Source organism: Staurois parvus, unplaced genomic scaffold, assembly GCF_062004578.1.
Source record: "Staurois parvus isolate SC_StPar_1 unplaced genomic scaffold, SC_StPar_1.0 ptg001530l, whole genome shotgun sequence".
Lineage (NCBI taxonomy): Eukaryota > Metazoa > Chordata > Amphibia > Anura > Ranidae > Staurois > Staurois parvus.
This window is the reverse complement of record NW_028319326.1, coordinates 314,302-333,075: the sequence shown is the minus strand read 5'-3', so window position 1 is coordinate 333,075 and position 18,774 is coordinate 314,302. Positions and strand designations below refer to the sequence as shown.

The 18,774-nt window shown below is 42.0% G+C and overlaps 1 protein-coding gene across 2 annotated transcripts in view; it reads left to right on the top strand.

Moving 5' to 3' along the window:
• The window catches only part of LOC149435358 (ovostatin-like), an 82,254-nt gene extending 67,564 nt beyond the window's left edge, over nucleotides 1-14,690 (top strand). For both annotated transcript variants that reach the window (XM_089662739.1, XM_089662737.1), the window contains exons 29-36: nucleotides 400-659; nucleotides 759-974; nucleotides 1,517-1,641; nucleotides 4,574-4,664; nucleotides 7,205-7,276; nucleotides 9,213-9,318; nucleotides 11,637-11,696; nucleotides 14,497-14,690. In XM_089662739.1, the coding sequence (XP_089518865.1) occupies nucleotides 400-659; nucleotides 759-974; nucleotides 1,517-1,641; nucleotides 4,574-4,664; nucleotides 7,205-7,276; nucleotides 9,213-9,318; nucleotides 11,637-11,686 (920 nt within the window). In that variant the 3' untranslated portion in view covers nucleotides 11,687-11,696; nucleotides 14,497-14,690. The remainder of the gene's footprint in view (nucleotides 1-399; nucleotides 660-758; nucleotides 975-1,516; nucleotides 1,642-4,573; nucleotides 4,665-7,204; nucleotides 7,277-9,212; nucleotides 9,319-11,636; nucleotides 11,697-14,496) is intronic.
• Nucleotides 14,691-18,774: the final 4,084 nt, after the last annotated feature.

Below are 18,774 nucleotides of genomic sequence, written 5' to 3'. Positions count from 1 at the left end.
GAGACTGGAAGCCTCCTCGACAAGAAGAGAATAATCTGGCTGAGGAAGTGATCAATATGCAGGAAGCCTGAGCACCTTCTGGAAACTTCCTTTCAGGGTTTGACCAGGGAACGATAAATTATTGATCATTTGAATCTCCCTTGCTATGCTCTGGAAGCTTCTTCCAGAGGCAGGAGGAAGCAATCAACTCTGAGCTCAGGGATCCCAATCAGACCTAACTGATCAACCATTCCACTTTCTACAGTGGAGATAAAAACTACATTTACCTACCAGCCTAACTAGGAGGGTTCTACAGTATGTGCTGCATTGCATCAGTGTGAATGAGCCCACACTAATTTATATAAATGTCCCTTTTACATCCCGATTGTCTTTAAATTTACAATGACATTTTCTTTCCAGACGGCACAATACACTGGGAAAGAGAAGACATGCCTGTGTTACGACCAGTTCCATTTTTCTTGCCTATATACGCCCCAGCCGAGGTGGAACTCGCATCTTATATGTTGCTAAGCATGACAGAAGAGATCAAGCAATTAAAAAATCCTGAAGCGGGGACCACAAAATCATCGTCCGCTCAAAGAGACCTGTCAGTAATGGCTCAGACAGCCCTATGGCTCGTTCGCCGGCAGAACTCCAATGGAGGGTTCTCATCTACACAGGTAATTATGGAACGTTTTGGAAGTCCAAAAAAGCTGTGCGGGGGGTAAACTGTGCATTTAAGTTTCCATATCTTTGTTAACAATCCGTCTCTCTCTCAGGACACAGTTGTCGCCCTCCAGGCTCTCAGTGGCTTTGCAAAATTGTTGTACACTCCAAATTCACAGCAAACTGTTGTGGTCAAAGGCGGCAATGGAGATGTTGGTACCCTTAACATCACTCCTGAAAACCGGCTGCTGGTACAGAGACAGAATTTGCCAGAAGCTAGTGGTGACTACAGCTTAGACGTTGAAGGAATTGGGTGGTTTCTGGCCCAGGTAATACAAAGAAACAGGTTTAGTAACTCTTACTGAGGTTTGAGGTGATGGAAAATCACAGCAATATTTTGCCCAAATTGCAACATTTAGTCAAAATGCAATGCAGAAATGAAAATGAGGGTGCATTGGGCTTAAATGGTGTTTTGGTTTTTGTTATGTTTGGTTTTTTTTTATTTTTACTGTTTACCTATTTTCATGGTAAGCAAAAAGGTCAGAATAAGACCTATAAACAATTAAATAGAATTAATCAAAAAATACAATGGAAAGCACAAGACAATTTTTTTTTTTTTTTTTTCGTTTAATTTTTAAAAAAATAAATGGGGTGGGGGGAGGTTTCTTCCAAAAAACTGAATCCTTATTTTAAGCAAGTAAAATTTATAAAATGTTACCAAACAATTCAATTTCTGAAATCCGTCAATTTGGCTGCTTTTGGCAAGTCTTTTATAACCTACATGGACTGGTTAACTAACTATTCTCTTATAACTTTTCTAGTAACTTTTATTTATTTTTTTATTTTATTATTTTTTTTTTAAAACCTGCAGACCACCGTCAAATACTTTGTCCCAATACCAAAAGAAGATTCTGCTTACTCCCTAAGCGTATCCACCACCTCGGATAATTGCGTGAATGGAGTGGTAAAGGTCTTCAACATGACTGTCACTCTTGGGTATGTAATCCCCTTTTTTTCCTTTCAGGGTAATCCAATTATGGTAGTAAAACAAAGATGGTTCAGGATCTCCTGGGGGTTGTAGAACAGCTGCTGCGGAGTACACATCAAGATGGATGGGGATATCTATATATCTATCTCCTTCAACTGGGACCTGACTTTCCCCCCCCCCCCCCCCCCCCCCAAAATAACCATGAGGAAATAAGAGAAGCACAATTTGCATGCTGGGGTAAAGGTGTTTTCTGCTGCCCAAATTAAATATAACAATCTGTTGGAAATTTGCAAGACAGTAGGGAAGCCTAAGTACCCTAGCATAGATGAGCCCCCAGGTCCAACAGCTGAGCCAGATGAAACCCAAGTCAAGAGACCTAAAGAGGAACTTGCTAACACCCATCCCCACCCCCTTTTCCCAGGTTTTATTACCCTCTTACCTTTTTTTAGGATGGGTTATATTCAAACATTCTTGCATGCCTGGAAAATCCAGTATTGGCCTGCTTGGATACTCCCCTCTGAACCATCTTATTTCAGAAGCGGAGACCGTGGCATAGGAACCAACTGTTCAGTACAAACAGCTGGCCTCCTGATGACCAGCTCCATCCTCCGGCCACTGTCTTGCAGATGACGCACCTTGGAATATGTGACGTGTGCCTAGCAAGAATCAAACTTTGGAGGGAATGAAGATAAAAAAAAAAAAAAAATGAACAGCATTCCCAACTCCCATAAAGTTTCAGTGTGAGTGGTCGCCAGGACAGAGGGTGACTTTTTTTCATTGGAAACAAAAGGTTGAACCCTTACCCACACTGGAAAGGATATTCATTCCAATAGTATTGCAATATGTACACCCCCTTTACCATAGCCTACCTCTTTTTTTTTTTTTCTTCCTTCCATTGCGTCTCCAGGACAGGAAAATAAAGAGATCTGCCTGTTGGAACTTGGGCAGCGTAATATAACCATTGAAGGGTTTTAACCATTCCCTACACAAAACTACCAAGGCTAAAACAAAGTTTGGTCTGTACATACTCCATTCCCATGGAGGGGAGAATGATTCAATAAAGTTGCTTCAACACTTTTTTGGTGTTCATCCCTCTTGTTAATGTATTGCTCCAAGTCTGCAACCCTTTTTTGGTTCTCGCAGCGAATCGTGAACCAAATTCATTTCGTTCTAAAATGTGCCCCTTGTACAGTGTGGTGCAATGATTACACCAAATTCAAAATAAAATACAGGCAGTTCATGTCTTACAAAAGTGGAGCTGATAAAGACAATTTCTTTTGGTGCGTAGAGAAACTGACGCGGACAGATTTTACCAAAAGTCTTGCCTGCACGTGAAAAAAATGGTGCAGCATGCTCCAAATTCAGGTACAAGTTCTAGACTGGTTTTGGCTTGTGCTGCACCACTTTAAGATTGCATGAAACACTTTTGCAAAAATCTGTCCACCAGATTTTAGGCTAGGTTGACATCTGTGCTGGTGGTGCGGCTGTGGATCCGCACGAAAATCCGTGCAACAGCACCACCTGCACAGAGGAATGCAGACCCGCGGGCAGGTGCCGTTAATGGCACACCACACACACTGGAAAACTCAGCCATATCGGGAACCGAGGTTCCCGTGCAGGCTGTGTTTTCAGAAGAAATGCAGACTTCTTCCCTGCGTGTCCTGGGGCACGAAAGTCCATTCAAATGAATGGGCTCTGTGCCCACGCAAAACGCGGCCTGCAGGGCCGCATATATGTGAACCGGGGGTTATAGATTCCAGGGATTGTGTCATAATGATTAAGATGGGCAGATACAAATAGTGCAGCGCTAGCATCAAATCACTATAAATCTAAAACTTGTGGTACTGCCAGAGATAAGTAAAAGCAAAATCAAAACCTAATGCCCTCCACAATTCTAAAGTAATGTCCTTTTTGCCCTTTAAATGGCATCTTCCATATTCAGCAGTGCTGTGTGCATAAACCACCACCAGGTGTGCTCTCGCCTTCCTTTTACTGACCTCCAGAGTAGTGTTCAGTCATACTGCGCTTTTTGCCCCTTTTTGACGGACCATGTTAAATTTTTGGGTACAGCTGATGAGTCTCCAACTTAATAATCACCAACTCTGCTCCACACCATGCAAACAAAAACTGTGAAATTGTACATATATTCAGTTCATGAAAGACCTTTGTATAAAGGATAAAGCACGCTTGCATTAAAAGTGAATTGCACCAGATAACTATAGAATTTAAAAAAATAAATATTTTATTTATATATATAATATAATATAATATATATTATATATATTATAATATAATATAATATATATATATTATAATATAATATAATATATATATATTATAATATAATATAATATAATATATATATTATAATATAATATATATTAATATATATATATATAAATATATAAAAATTTTAATATAAAAACTCAGATTTGGCAATCTTGTGCAATATCGCCCCTCAAAACTGCTACAGGTTACCACATCTCCAACTTCAAATAAGCATCATGACATCATCCAGGGTCCCGCCCTTACACGTTTTGTCACTATAGATGTGAAATGTGACTTCCTTAGTGGGATCCCTGAGATTTTAAGCTGTATATATCTGGTACAATTTTTATTTTTGGATCTATTTTATAGCAGAAAGTAAAAGATTGTGATTTAAATATTGTGATTTGATATTTAAATTTTAGATCTTTTATTTTTTATATTCTAAAAAATAGAATCACTCAATGGTGATCAAATCTCACCAAGAGAGCTCCATTTGTGTGAAGAGTGATATATAATTTAACTGGTAACTGCATGGTCATGCAACACTGTAAACAAAGCACCACAGTGAAGTGGTTCATGGTTTTTATCTTTTTAGGGAAATAAAATGTAAGTAGTTGTGGTGTGTTTTTTGGTTTATATATTTTTTTTTTTTTTTTTTCTGTTTGCTTATAGATATCAAGGATCCCACAATGCCTCTGGCATGACACTTTTTAAATCAAGAATTCTGTCTGGATACCATGCAGATTTGTGGTCTTTGAGAGAGGCAAGTGGTGTTTGTGTTTTTTTTTTTTTTTTTTTCCTGCTGACATTAGCTGGGTAGGTCTGTATCTCTTTAGCTGAAAACAATGTCACCTTAAGGTGGAACGTTCTAACATTAAATCTGTAAATTTTTGTATTTTTTTTTCTTCCGCATGTGGCTGTCAAAGGTAAATTGTTAGAGAATGCTAACATTTTAATATGTGTGTGTGTGTTTTTTTTTCGCTTAAAACTGCTTATTGCTGGCGAAACTGGGAAAATACATCGTTACTTTGACATCTAATACCAGGGTTATGACTGCAGCTAGATGGCATAATTACGAATTAAATATTTCCATCGGGCACCAGTCTTTCTGTTAAGTTATCCAAGTGGCGGATTCGCCGCTGGATCACTTTTAGAAGCCGCCACATTCCAGTGGTTCCCAGACTTACGAGACTGATATTGGTAGCTTCAGGAAACTATTTGGAGTTAACAGCAGCAGGGCATAGAGATGAGCAAAGGAAAGATGGCCTCCGCCCATCTTTTGCCTAGGAGAACCAGAGCAACATCATGGCGTCACTTCTGGTAAAATAAACCATTTATTTTTAGCAAAGATCAATTTTTTTTTTCTTTTTCCTTTTTAAAGGTAGGGAGAGACCCCAAATTTCACCTCTAAGTGAAAGTTTGTATATTTTTTTTTTTTTTTTTTACACTATCCCTTGAATTTTCTTTTTTTTTTTTTTTTTTTTTTTGCCAGCGCCCCCTGCCCAGGGGCGGACTGACCATTTGGAAACTGGCATTGCCCGGGGCCCCATGAGATGCCCCTGGTACCTTTTTCATAGGCTTTTTTGAGTTTTTGGGCAAGGACACAGGGGCCCCCTATTGCTCGGGGGCCCCATGATTTGTCAGTCCGCCCCTGCCCCATCTAGCACCAGAATTCCTCTAATTCTAAACTGAGAACCTGTAGAAGTTTTTAAATGTTGCCTATGGATATTTTAAGTATTGTAATTTTGGTGCCATTCCACGAGCATGCGCAGTTTTAAAGCACGACATGTTCTATTTATCCGGCACAACATCTGTTATTTTTTACAAAATTAAGGTGTATATATTTTTGATAGTTTTAGCTGCTAAAACTTTGAAATAGTACTGCTTGGACCCTTTTTAAGGAGACATACCCCGAAAGCTTGTTCTAAAAATTATATGTTAGCACAAATAAAAGAGAAAGTAATAATATCACGGACAGTACGCCATTGTTCAGATGCACTTTCAGAAAGTGCACCAAACCTACACAATAGAATTTTTTGGTGCACTTTTGACCACACCTGCAAGATCCATAATAGAAGTCAATGAAAAAGCACAGCAAAGCTGCAGGTACCTCACTGCTGTGCTGCGGTATGGTTGCAATGTGGAAGCCACTTTATAGGGAGGGGGCCCAGAACAGTAAGTGGGTCATTTAAAATTTTCAGTGGGGGGTGAGGTGGTAAAACCCCATAGTTGAGATGTTTTACCACCCCCACCCCAACTGCACCCATTTTGACTGCAGTGACCAGGGCTGTACACATCAGGGGCGGACTGACCATTTGGAAACTCGGCAGGGCCCGGGGTCAGTAGGGGGCCCCATGAGATGCCCCTGGTACCTTTTTTCATAGGCTTTTTTGAGTTTGGGCAAGGACACAGGGGCCCCATGATCCCCTATTGCCCGGGGGCCCCATGAGTTGTCAGTCCGCCCCTGGTACACGATGCAGCAGGAGTTATTTGGATGAAGCACCTGCCAAGCATGACCCATTCAACTGAATGAATCCACTCTGCTGTACTGCACAAGGTTGCAGGGCACTTGCAAAGATGGGGTTAAAGCAGGCTGCGCTGTTGCTTTCTCACCACCTGCTGTAACCACTTGGACCCCACAGAAGCATGCAGTTGCGGGGCGCTTTCAGAGTGGCCCCTCTTTTACTTAAATGAATTGTGATTGGCAGGTGGTAGCACCCACCAAAAACATGGGGTTTCATTCCTGCTGTGGCATCTGTATAGCAGCTAAAAGGGGTAGGGATTGGGGGCAGTTAAACTTCCACTCAACCACAGGATTTTACGAGTTCTAAGGGTGCTGCTGCTGAATGCATCGAAGGGCTCATTCACAAGTGCAGCAAGCACTACTGTTTTTCTGAAAAGTGATCTGAGTGTTTGACAGCTGGTGAGGAGGCTGGTGAGCACCTTTAAATCCCTTGTGCAACTGCAATTCAGCATCCTTGCAGCATCAACGCCCAGCTCCTCCCACGCGTTACGCCATGCGTCACATGACTTCATCAGGGCCTACTCGCCAGCGAATCGCTACTCTGGATTCGCATGGGTCTGCCCACTGGCCTTAAATGAGGAATACTCCTTTTATTGCTGTGATATGTGATGGAATGATATGAATGTCTATTAATTTTTTTAATTAATTTTATTTTTTTTTTTTTTTTTTTAACACTGAACGTTCAGTTGAGCTTTACTCTAGTCTGCATATTCTGTAAGTGTAAAATGAAGGTTGTGGTGCACAGGATTAACTTTTTTTTTTTTTTTCTCTTTTTCAAGTTGGAGAAGAATAAAATAATTTCCAAATCTGAGGAGAACGCAAAGGGAGAACTTGAAATCTATCTTCTATCTGTGAGTAATAAGTCATTTTTCTCAATTTCTTGAATTCAGTCCACTGTCCCACACTTCTGTATGCTATCTGGTTTTCTGGAGGTATTGGACCCTCTCTTTATACATGTGGGGCAGTCATGACCATTGGCTTTGGGGTCACAGAAACAAATATACCCCTGTCTAGTTTAGGGGGGGCAGTACTGCTGCTGAATGCAACCCTTTTAGGCAAATGGGGCCACAGTATGGTGTGGGGTTAAAACGTGTGAAAAGGCGAGAGATATATATTCTCCTCCCCACCACCTGTTAAATGCCTCTGAAAACACATCTATGGTTAAGTCCCATTAGTGTAAACCTTATACCTTCATGGGGGAAACTCTCGGTGGAGACCAAATCTAGACCACCAATGCAGCTGAGCCAGCAACTGGTTTCTATAGCAATGATCTATTGCTGAACAAAAGCAAAACAGGACACACCCTCTTCGTGCATTAACTTGGTAAACCAAGAATTTATTAGGAAGCATAAAAATGCATACTCACAAACCAAAGGGGGATAAAAACAGACAGAGTCCTTAATGACTGTCCAAAGTGACGGTAGACCCTTGGTGGAGTAGGCCAACGCATTTTCCAGAGACTAACTCCCTTCATCTCCTGATACAAATACTATGATGTTTCTATAGATCTTATGTGCATGCTGTAGAAGCGAATGTAAACGCAACATTTCACCAGAGGTCAAGCAGCTCATGGTTTCGGCTCCTGAGTTTAGTGCTGGACCCCGGCTGGCTGTTACTCACAGGTGGTGGTTTCAGCATAGTGCCAGGGGATGGGCAGGTGCCATTTTTAAACAAAGCCCAGGACCCAAATGGTTAAAATAAACGGCATAAAGTGGCAACTTTCTGCAGCATTACATGGGTTGCCAGACGTGCTCCAGAAGATGGTCAGAGGGTGGGCACGTCTAAAGCTGGAGAGTGCAAATCTGGTGCTGCTGTGCATGGTAGCCAATTGGTTTCTAACTTCACCACCGAGGGGGCAGACTGCCTCCAACAGCCGCCAGCAAGGGGGCACTATTTGTCCCACTCCTACGAATGATGAAACATTTACTCCCGTTTGACACCAAAGCATTTTCTACTCACATTGACCACAGTGCGGCCACCAGAAAGTCTAAAGGGCAGTATACTGGCTAGATCCGGTATCTCCAAACTTTCTAAACAAATTGCAGACTTATGGGAATGGTGTACCTGTGAATATTTTAAGGGTAATCGGGCCTCTATGGCAGTTGCGTGATTAGTCTACCCCCATGCAGCAACAGTTTTTGGAAACTTGCTAGCTAGTTGTCAAACTGGGGAGCACAAAAAAAATTGTACCTTTTTTAGCCTGCAGCAGCACAAAGCTTTATTAAAAGTGAACTTGACAGGGCGCATGAGTGTGAAACGCATTGTCCAGGTTACCGGCCTCCACCTTAACTTGAGTTCCAATGTTGGATCCTCCCTCCCACTTTCTCTGTAGACCACGGTGACGTGTTTCCTGGACGCCATGATCACCTGGTCCATCACCAGTGACAGGAGAACCCCTTGTCTACCATCCATATCTGAGCGGATGGGCCATCCATCCTGGCCCAGGCATGCCTTTTGATTCATACCAACCGGTATTACAATAAAGGTACACCTCCCAGCGAGGTTCAACTGTAGCCACTCCCACAGCGCTGTTCCTTTTTGTTAAGCTATTGGTTCACTATATGTTCTAACACAGCAGCAGTGGGGTGTTCAGGCATATGTACTATTTTTTTCCTCATACGGATGATTCTTTACTGCGCTTTGATCCATTCTCTTTTACAATTTTTATTAAACTTGCACTGATGAGAGCGAACAAGATGGAAAGAGCCATAAACCAGAGACGGCTCTGTCCCTTTGGTAAACACTGTATTTGGTAACCATCCATTGTTTATTCCTTCCATCTTTCAGGTCAGAAAGGACAAGCCTATCACCTTCTCATTTAGAGTTTTAATGGGTGAGAGGGTGCTGAATGTGAAGAGGAGCTCCGCCATGGTGTTTGGCTTCTATGAACCAGGTAATCCCCATCAGACCTAGAGATGAGACCAGAGCTCTGATTTCAATTCAGATACTAATGCTGCTCCTGAAAACATCCACCTTTATTCCTCCTTTCTCAAGATAACTGGGAACTTTGGGTAGAGGGCTAAATCTATTTAAATCCTTGGTTGATTTACTAAAGGCAAATACTGTGCACTCTGCAAATGCAGTTGCTCCAGAGCTTAGTAAATGAGATGAAGCTTCCCTTTTGCCAAGAATACCCAATCACATGCAAGAAAAAAAAACAACTTTTGCTTGCATGTGATTGGATGATGGAGGTCAGCAGAGCTTCTGCTTATTCACGAAGCTCTGGAGCAACTGCACTTGCAGAGTGCACAGTCTATTTGCCTTTAGCAGGGAATGATGTAAACATGGCGGTTGATTTGCTTAAGAATATGTAACTCAGTTCAGCTAGGTCTTGTGGTTTATGATCTCTGCCACACTGCATAGCCATGTGGAATAAAATGTTGCTCACATCCCATGGGTGGACTGACAACTCATGGGGCCCCTGGGCAATATGGGAATCATGGGGCCCCTGTGTCCTTGCCCAAACTCAAAAAAGCCTATGAAAAAGGTACCAGGGGCATCTCATGGGGCCCCCTTTTGACCCCGGGCCCTCAGGCAGTGCCAGAGTTTGCAAATGGTCAGTCCACCCCATCACATCCATCTGCAGGGATTGGTTCAGATATAACTCTTACATTTCCACAGACTGGAGAGGTTGTCAACAAGCTCAACACATGCAACAAAAAATGAATTTGCAACCAAATAAAATATGTTTAATACATGTATCCTTTCCATAAAATGGGAAACCCACCCAACTTCCACAAATCCTAAAAACCGTCTTAAGCCCCTTTTTCACATATGGTGGAATCTGCTTTGCTCAGCAGGGGATCTGTTTGCTGATCTCCCTGCTGAGCAGAACAGGTGGATGGCAGGTCTGTGTCCACTCAGTTTATGTGGAGCGGACATGGACATAGCCTGCTCTGCTCTATGGGTGGTTAGGTGTAAATAAGGACAGCCAGTCTGTTTGCAACCAACTGCTTTTTTTTTTTTTTTTTTTTTTTTTTTTTTTTTCTGCTCGGTTTAGACAGGTCGTCTTTTTCTCTTTTTTTCTTTTTTCCTTTCCTTTTTCTTTCTTTTTCTTTTTTTCTTTTCTTTCCTTTTTTCTTTCCTTTTTTTCCTTTTTTTTTTCTTTTCTTCCTTTTTCTTTTCTTTTTCTTTTTTCTTTTCTTTTCTTTTCTTTTCTTTTCTTTCTTTTTTCCTTTTTTTTTTTTTTTTCTTTTTTTTTCTTTATTTATTTTTTTTCTTCCTCCAAAACCCAAGTTCTTGTATGCCCACCATTCGATCGGGATCACCCTTCTGAAAAGACCCTTAACAATCCAGCATATTGCATAACTTTCAGTATACATAACAAATGGCATGAAACTATGCATAGAATAAAATATCTCTTTAGTGAAGATTCAAAAGATGTATGGAATCGCTATATTTATACATTTATTTTTCTACAGTGGTCATGTGTGCTGGACCCTCCAGTGGATTTTATTTATGTTTCATACCATTGGTTGTGTATACTGAAACGGTCTTGACAAGCAAACCTATTGCATAACGGTTTTAAATATATTTGGAAGCTGCGTGGGTTTCCTACTTGACAATTTCCATAGAATCCCAGTGGTGGTAAAGGGTTTCATGACCATATTTGATTTTTCCTAAACGAAGACTGCATTCACAGTTTGGAAATTTTTGCTTTTGAATGGGCAAAATTCTACCGTGACATTTGAATTTTCTAACCGCTACAGTCAAATAAAACCTCAGTTTGACTCCATTAGCCTTGGTTCACACTGAATGCAGCTTTGAAATCGCACTACTTCACTTGTCTGACTTCATGCACAGAGGTCTATGCCAAAAATAATGCAGAAACCTTTTTTTCAAGTCGGTGAGACGAAGACTTTGCGGAGTGGCACAGATTTTGAACGGTTCCATAAGCACAAATCGAGTGCGACTTGTTATGCAATTTGGAGTTGTCGAATTGCATGGCCAGGCGCACTAGTGTGAACCAAGGCTAACCATTAGAGTTTCAAGCAAACTTTTTTTTTTTTTTTTTTTTTTTCTTTTTTTCTTTCTACACTTCTTAATTATTATTTCCGAGGTCATAAATACAGAGACTAAAAATATATAAAACTGATTTCAGCTGGATGTCTACCTCCTGGATGTCCACCATTAAGACTGACCCTTGTGTGTTACTTTTAACAGTCTTCTACATTGTCTTCATTCCATCTTAATCTATCTTCTCTTCCTCAGACGAGAATGGCTATGCTGAATATGAGCACCCCTGTGTAAAACATCAATAAAAACAATATGGTAAGTCATGCTTTTTAACAAATAACATAAATGGTTGGATATACTGTTTAAAAAAAAAATTGGGGCACAATTCAGTTTAGTTTTAAGGGCAAAGGGGACATAATTTGGTATCAATTATTGGGCAACATGTGGCATAAATCGGTATTCGTTGTGGCCTAAGGGGATACAGTTAATTAGCCGTTTTAAGGCAAACCGCTCTTGCGCCTTTTGGTCATACTTTGTCGTCCTGTCATGTAGGATACCAGTGAATCGATGCTCAGAATTGGGGGTCTGTTGACGATCCTCCAGTAGCTGACTTGCCTAACATCTGATCTGCAGAGTACTGCCATTCAGCCATGCCTGTTTCTATGAATTCTGTGATTCTCTATAGATTGGTTATTTGCAGCTTCTGATTTTTTCATTCCTGTGTATATGCCAGACATCAGTCCAGAGTTTTGAACCAGCCTATCACTAGACAGGACTACCAGTACTTGTAAAAGTATATTTTCTATATATCAAAATTAATCTATGAATAGAAGACATATGACTTATTGGGGGGGGGGGGGATTCAGTTATCACTACAGGGGGAACTAGCATGGTTGGTCCCATGGACTGTGCTTCGAGCTTGAAGAACTTCATAAAAGTTTTTATTTATTTATTTTTTTTCCCCCATGAAGTGGGCTGTACCGGCACTGCATGAGTTAACTGCTCATTTTGTCTAGGGGTGCACTGAAAGGCTCTACTCACCTAATTCTTTAATTCACCAGAAAACCACGCTTCCCCATGTCCAGCGATGGACTGTTCCTGCCATCCTAGTATTTGGAGGCTATGTGATGATTTCAGGAACAGTCCATTCACCAGACTGCTAGTGCGCAGGGGAGGCCAGAGCAGTGGGGTCCAGTCTTGTGCTCAGATCTGCAGATTAGACAAGTATATTTTCACTCTGCAATCCCCTAGACCAGGGATAGGCAACCTGCGGCTCTCTAGCTGTTGAACTACATTTTCCATGAGGCGTTGCAAAGATTACAAAACTGACAGTTACAGCTATGACTTGCAGAGGCATGATGGAACTTGTAGTTTTGTGGCTCTTAGGTTGCCTACCCCTGCTCTAGACAAAAAACAAGCTATTAACCCATGCAGTGAGGGCACAACCCCACTGCATGGGAGAAAAAAAATTTGCCCAGAGTTTCTTTAAATGGGGAACTTCACCCTTTACCACCAGGGTAATTTTACATGTAACTAACTCTTAGCTGATGGTCAACTTAGTTGATAAGCCACTGAAAGCCACCACATGCCCAGGTCCTGCATGCCCTTTTGCTTTGCTGATATCCTCAGGAGTCCTTTTTTTTTTTTTCTGGGTTCTTGCAGCCACCACGCTGATGATGCCCTATTGTGCATGTGTAGTGTGTGCCCCATAGGCTTTTAGGATGCTCCAGTATCTCTGGTGGCTTCATTAGGAGGGGAAAGTCAAAGATGGAGATGCAAAAGTCCATGACGCAGTTAAAGTATTTCTACTGCTTTAGTAGTCAAAAATAAAATACCCCCAGTGGGCCAGTGATGCAGCCAGTGGTACTGATTTAGGCCAATAAAAATGGGAAGGCAGGCAATCTTTGGCACAATCTGGAAGTGGTAGAACTTTGGCTACTTTGCCTGATCAGAACAGCCCTTCTTTGGGTAGAATAGAACAGTGAAAGGTATGTTTAGGAACCTCCTAGATGCTTGTACTTTGTAACTTTAACATAACCTGATGGGTATAGTCACTTAAATCCATCTTTCACTAATAAGACCACTGACCAAGAGCATGCATGCGCAGATCAGGTGTCCGGCATATGCTTGTTCCAGGTCAGGGACTCACTAGGCAGTAATGTAGAAGATGACAACCCCCAAACCATGCACTCTAGTCAAGTTAGACTGTAAAATTGTGCCATTGCTTACCCTTTACTGTGAAAATGGTACTAGGGATGAATTTTTTTTAGTTCAGTGGATGTCTTATACCATTACTGCTAGAACTCTGTCGCATACCTGTTGAGGCTGAGTTGATGAGAGGACCGCCCTTACACCTCTTGTACTGTTTCCCCTGGGGATGACTGGGTGATCCACAGGGGAAAGTGGCACTGGTGCCTGTAGGAGATCTGGTTCGAATTATGTTGGTAGCAGATGCAGAGATGAAACAAATGAGTTGGCAGCAGGCAGATACTGGACCTTGAATGTGTAGGCAGAGGTCAGCAACAACCAGGCAGCAGGAGTACAGAGTGGGGAACCAGGAGCAGAGTGAGAGCAAGGCCAGCGTCAAGCGAGCAGAAGATTGGAACAGCAGGCAGGAAGCAAGGTCAGGCCACAAGTCAGTCAGCAAAAGAAGTTCAGGAGCAAGCAAGATCAAAGAGTTGGGTCAGGATACAGGTGAACACAGGACCAGGTTGTAGGCAGAAGAAGGCCGCAACCACTCGGCAATTAACCTGAATTCTGTAAGGCTTTAAATGGATCACTGGGCACCAAGTCCATCAAACAAGCATGTGCACAGGCTTGTGTAGATGCATGCAGGGTCCTAATACTGTGCACAGTTCTATGAACGGTTCTACGTATTCCTTTTGGGCACGCTAATGTGAGCGTGTGAATGTGAGCATTCTCTTGAGCATGGGCATTCCTTTTGGGCATCGGCTTGAGCATGACTTTCCTGACAGTCTGTAACAAACTTGAGGATAGTCTCTATGTGAAGCAGCCCATTGATTTAGCCCCGTTCCTCCTTTTATATTGTGGTTATGACACGTGTGGATGCATATTGCTCTGACCATTAATACTATTTTTTTTCTCTCCCTCACAGAAGCTAACAAGAACTCCTCCTACTCTTATACGAGGATCCTGGAATTGGTTTCAGAATGACATTGCCTGATAACTGTTACTGCCTGTACGCTGCTCATGATGTCTGTACCATGTTGCTAGATTTGGTATTCGCATTATATTTTTACCTGAGTGCAACTTGTATAAATATCTGAAAATAAAATCAGCCGTACTTCAGCCTCTTGTGTTGTGTTATTTAAATTAAGTTAAGTGAATTAAGTGAGTTTCTATTTGAAAGGCACCACCTAAACAGGCTGTCAAGCAGTTCTACAATCTTATTCATAAAATGATAAATCTTTATTTCAGAAATGCATTTTTTTTTTTTTCCCCCTCTAAGCAGCACCAAGATGCTTTTGCATTCTTGTTGATTTCTTTTAGAGGGCCAGTTGTAGGTCAGAGGAGGACAACTGAAGGTCAGGAGCAGCAGTGAGATCTTTTCAAGTGTCATCTAAATTCTTACAAATTTGATCTAAAGTACAAGCTAAACATGCTTTAATACACAAACCCCAATTCTGCTCCGCTTCCAGATTGCCACCACCCACTGAACCACCCTAACTGCGCCAAAATACAACATTAAGTAATCGGTGACTTGGTTGGGACTTGGAAAGCAGGTTGCTCTGGGTAGAAGGCAAGTACGAAAGGGCCCTTTAATACCTGGATTTGAGACTTGTCTAGGTTATACAGGAGCCCTTTTATGTGATACACAAGCCTCATGAAGCAAGTAAAGGAGAAAAAAAACAAACTTACCTTCCCTAACAGCCAAATCCTCGGTATACAAGAAAAAAAAAAAAAAAACCATGTTCCCCTCCCATATACTGTTGCTGAAACCCTCCTCTGATGAGCTGCAGAGACATTGCCTGGCTATGGCTCGTCCTGGCCACTGCTTTATGGATTGACCGCAATGAATTAGAAGCTAAAGGTCTCCTCTTTTCACCCCACTGTAGTGCCAGCAGGCGCAGCCTACATGAGCGGTAACTGTGCTCTAAATTCATTGCTAACCCGTCACAGAAAGTTGGATTGGGTGAACTTCATTGGCAGGTTCAACCAAATATTTGTGTGACTTTTCCAGGGACTCTAAGTACAGATGCATTTAGAATTAAATGCTGCAGTGCATATTTTTAATGATGGGCCCATAGTTTTACACAAAGATTTCTTGGTCAGCTGAAGCTTTCACTTTGGGCTTGGCAATTTTATCAGTTCTGGCTCACAGAACGGCAGTGCAAAACAATGATATAAAGATTACATGGATTAAAAAATTACTTTGTTACAGGGTCACTTCTGCATAGAAGCAGAATAAAGACTGCCTCTTGCTGTATGTAATTGTATGCATGTTCAGCTCAATTACTATGGTAAACTTGTTAGGTTATTTGATATAAAGCTTCATTTGTGAGCTCCAGGTTCAGAAAGTTGGGATGGCTGAATCTGATATGTACAGTAATGTGTGTTCTAACCTTTACACTTAAGCTTGGCCTGGCAGCACATCAATCTGATTTATTTTAACTTGGCATGGAAAGGGAAGACCTCTTTAGGTAGTTTTAGTTGAGACACTTGGATTTAAAATTAAAAAATAAAAAAAAAAAAAAAAATCTATATAATTTTTTTTTTAATTTTAAATCCATCAGTGAAAGTGGCAGCCACAACAGATCTAAAAGCCATAGCAGGGGTATTGAATTAAAAATTATGGCGGTCCGATCATTGAAAAATTTCTTTCAGCAGAGGTCTGAATCACATGATCCTTCATATCACACCCCCTTCTATAACAATAGCGTTCCTACATCAGTGTCCTCTGTCCCCCCTACACTTGGAAAAAAAAAAAAAACAACCCCTTTACATCTCAATCCTTCACATCACACCCGTTGGCCATTCACAAGTGTTCAGGTCCTTTTAACCCCCCTTCACAATCCCACATAGGCTTATTCTCTACCCCCCCCCCCCCCCCCCTTCACGCTCATCCCCTACAGCCTTTCTCTCCACAGCCTCATCCTCTACTACCCCTCCCCCCCCCCCCCCCCTACACAGCAAGGAACTCTTCCAACCCCCCAAATAACCAAAATATGGACTTCAGGCATGTGCTTGGCAGAAATTGGCTAGCGTCTGGGCAGTATGCGAGCACTGGATTAGGCAGCAAACAGACTGGTCTGTTTTTTGTTTGTTGTGTGGTGTTTTGTGTGTGTGTGTGTGTGTGTGTGTGTGTGTGTGTGTGTGTGTGTTTTTTTTTTTTCCCCCCCAGGCAATATAAAATTTGCCAATAGCCACAAACATTTTTCATTGGTCAGGCTGAAAAATGAGGGAACGATGAGGCATCTTAAAATGGAAATTGAAGCGTATCATTGGAGAATACCAAATATTGTACAGTGGCTGGACAGTATGTAAGCAGCTTGGTTAAGCTGCAATATAAGAGGGAGAGACCAGGCAGGTTTTAACTTGAAACAGTTCAGTGTATTATCTGAAAGACAATAGTCATAAATATTTGTGTGCCGCAGGACTGAAATAGGCTGCAAGTTTTGAGGCAAAATGGCTGATTTACCCTGAAGAAATTTGTCAGATGAAGCAGAGCTGCAGAACCATTGAGTGGTATTATAATATTTGGACACTGGAAGAGGCTGCAAACTTTAAGGTGCAATGCAAGATTTATCCTGCAGCAAACATTACAAATTTTGGTCTAGTATCAAAAACATTGTGTGGCACCCAAAGTGCCAGATGGTCAGAACAGCCCTAAAGAAATTATCATTAGTAATCTGGAACTGGTTTAATTAGTGTTGGCCCACATTGTCAGGGGACAGGAGGATACTCCTCTTTGCAGCAAAACCTGCTGCTGTGTGGAAGACCCTCTCTGACAGAAGACTGGCTGCAGAGAACGTCAAAACTCTGGCCAGTACTTCTAACAGTATGTGTCAGTCTCAACAACCAATAATCCATGGGGTCCTCAACTTGAGTGCTTGTATCAGCCCTTGACCTGATATAGTTGGCAATCTTGTGGTCCATCGGCTGTGGTTTTAAAAAAAAAAAAAAAAAAAAAAAAAAATCTGAAAGGCAGGTATTTGAGTATAAAAGACTTCACAGGATGTTCGAGCAAGAAGAGATGATTCTTACAGGAAGCTTCATTGAACTACCACGGTGGAAGACTTCTCTCTGTACTATCTGACTGAGGGAGGGGGAGGGGGTGGCAGGCTGTGGCTATGGGAAATTGTTGCATGTTCCACCCTAAAAATGGGTGGAACATGTTCCCAAAGGTAAACATATATCCTTTTTTAAGCCATTGTTTTATTAGCCTCAGTATAGTCCAGGGGTCTTCAAACTGTGGGCTGGATGTGGCTCTTTGCTTGCCATGATTGGGCACTATTCCTTCAACTAATACCAATGATGGGGTACTATTTCTCCCACTAATACCAATGATGGGACACACTTCCCACCGACACCAATGATGGGGCCCTATTCCTCCCACCGACACCAATGATGGGGCCCTATTCCTCCCACCGACACCAATGATGGGGCCCTATTCCTCCCACCGACACCAATGATGGGGCCCTATTCCTCCCACCGACACCAATGATGGGGCCCTATTCCTCCCACCGACACCAATGATGGGGCCCTATTCCTCCCACCGACACCAATGATGGGGCCCTATTCCTCCCACCGACACCAATGATGGAGCACTATTCCTTCCACCAACATCAGAGATTATTATTATACAGTATTTATATAGCGCTAAAAGGTTTGCTCAGTGCTGTACATTATAGTGGGGGACAGTACATGAGACAATACCGTAACAAAACAGAACACGATGGATTCAAGGCCCCTGCTCTTTCGAGCTTACACTCTAGGAGGGAGGGGCACTATCCCTCCCACCAATACCAATGATTGGGCACTATTCCTTCAACTAACACCAATGATGGGGTACTATTTCTCCCACTAATACCAATGATGGGTCACTATTCCTCCAACTGACACCAATGATGGGTCACTATTCCTCCCACTGACACCAATGATGGGGTACTATTTCTCCCACTGATACCAATGATGGGGCACTATTCCTCCCACTGACACCAGAGATGTGGCAATATTCCTCCCACTAATACCAATGATGGGGCACTATTCCTCCCACTGACACCAATGATGGGGCACTATTCCTCCTACTGACACCAATGATGGGGCACTATTCCTTCAACTAATACCAATGATGGGGCACTATTCCTCCCACTGACACCAATGATAGGGCACTATTCCTCCCACTGACACCAATGATGGGGCACTATTCCTC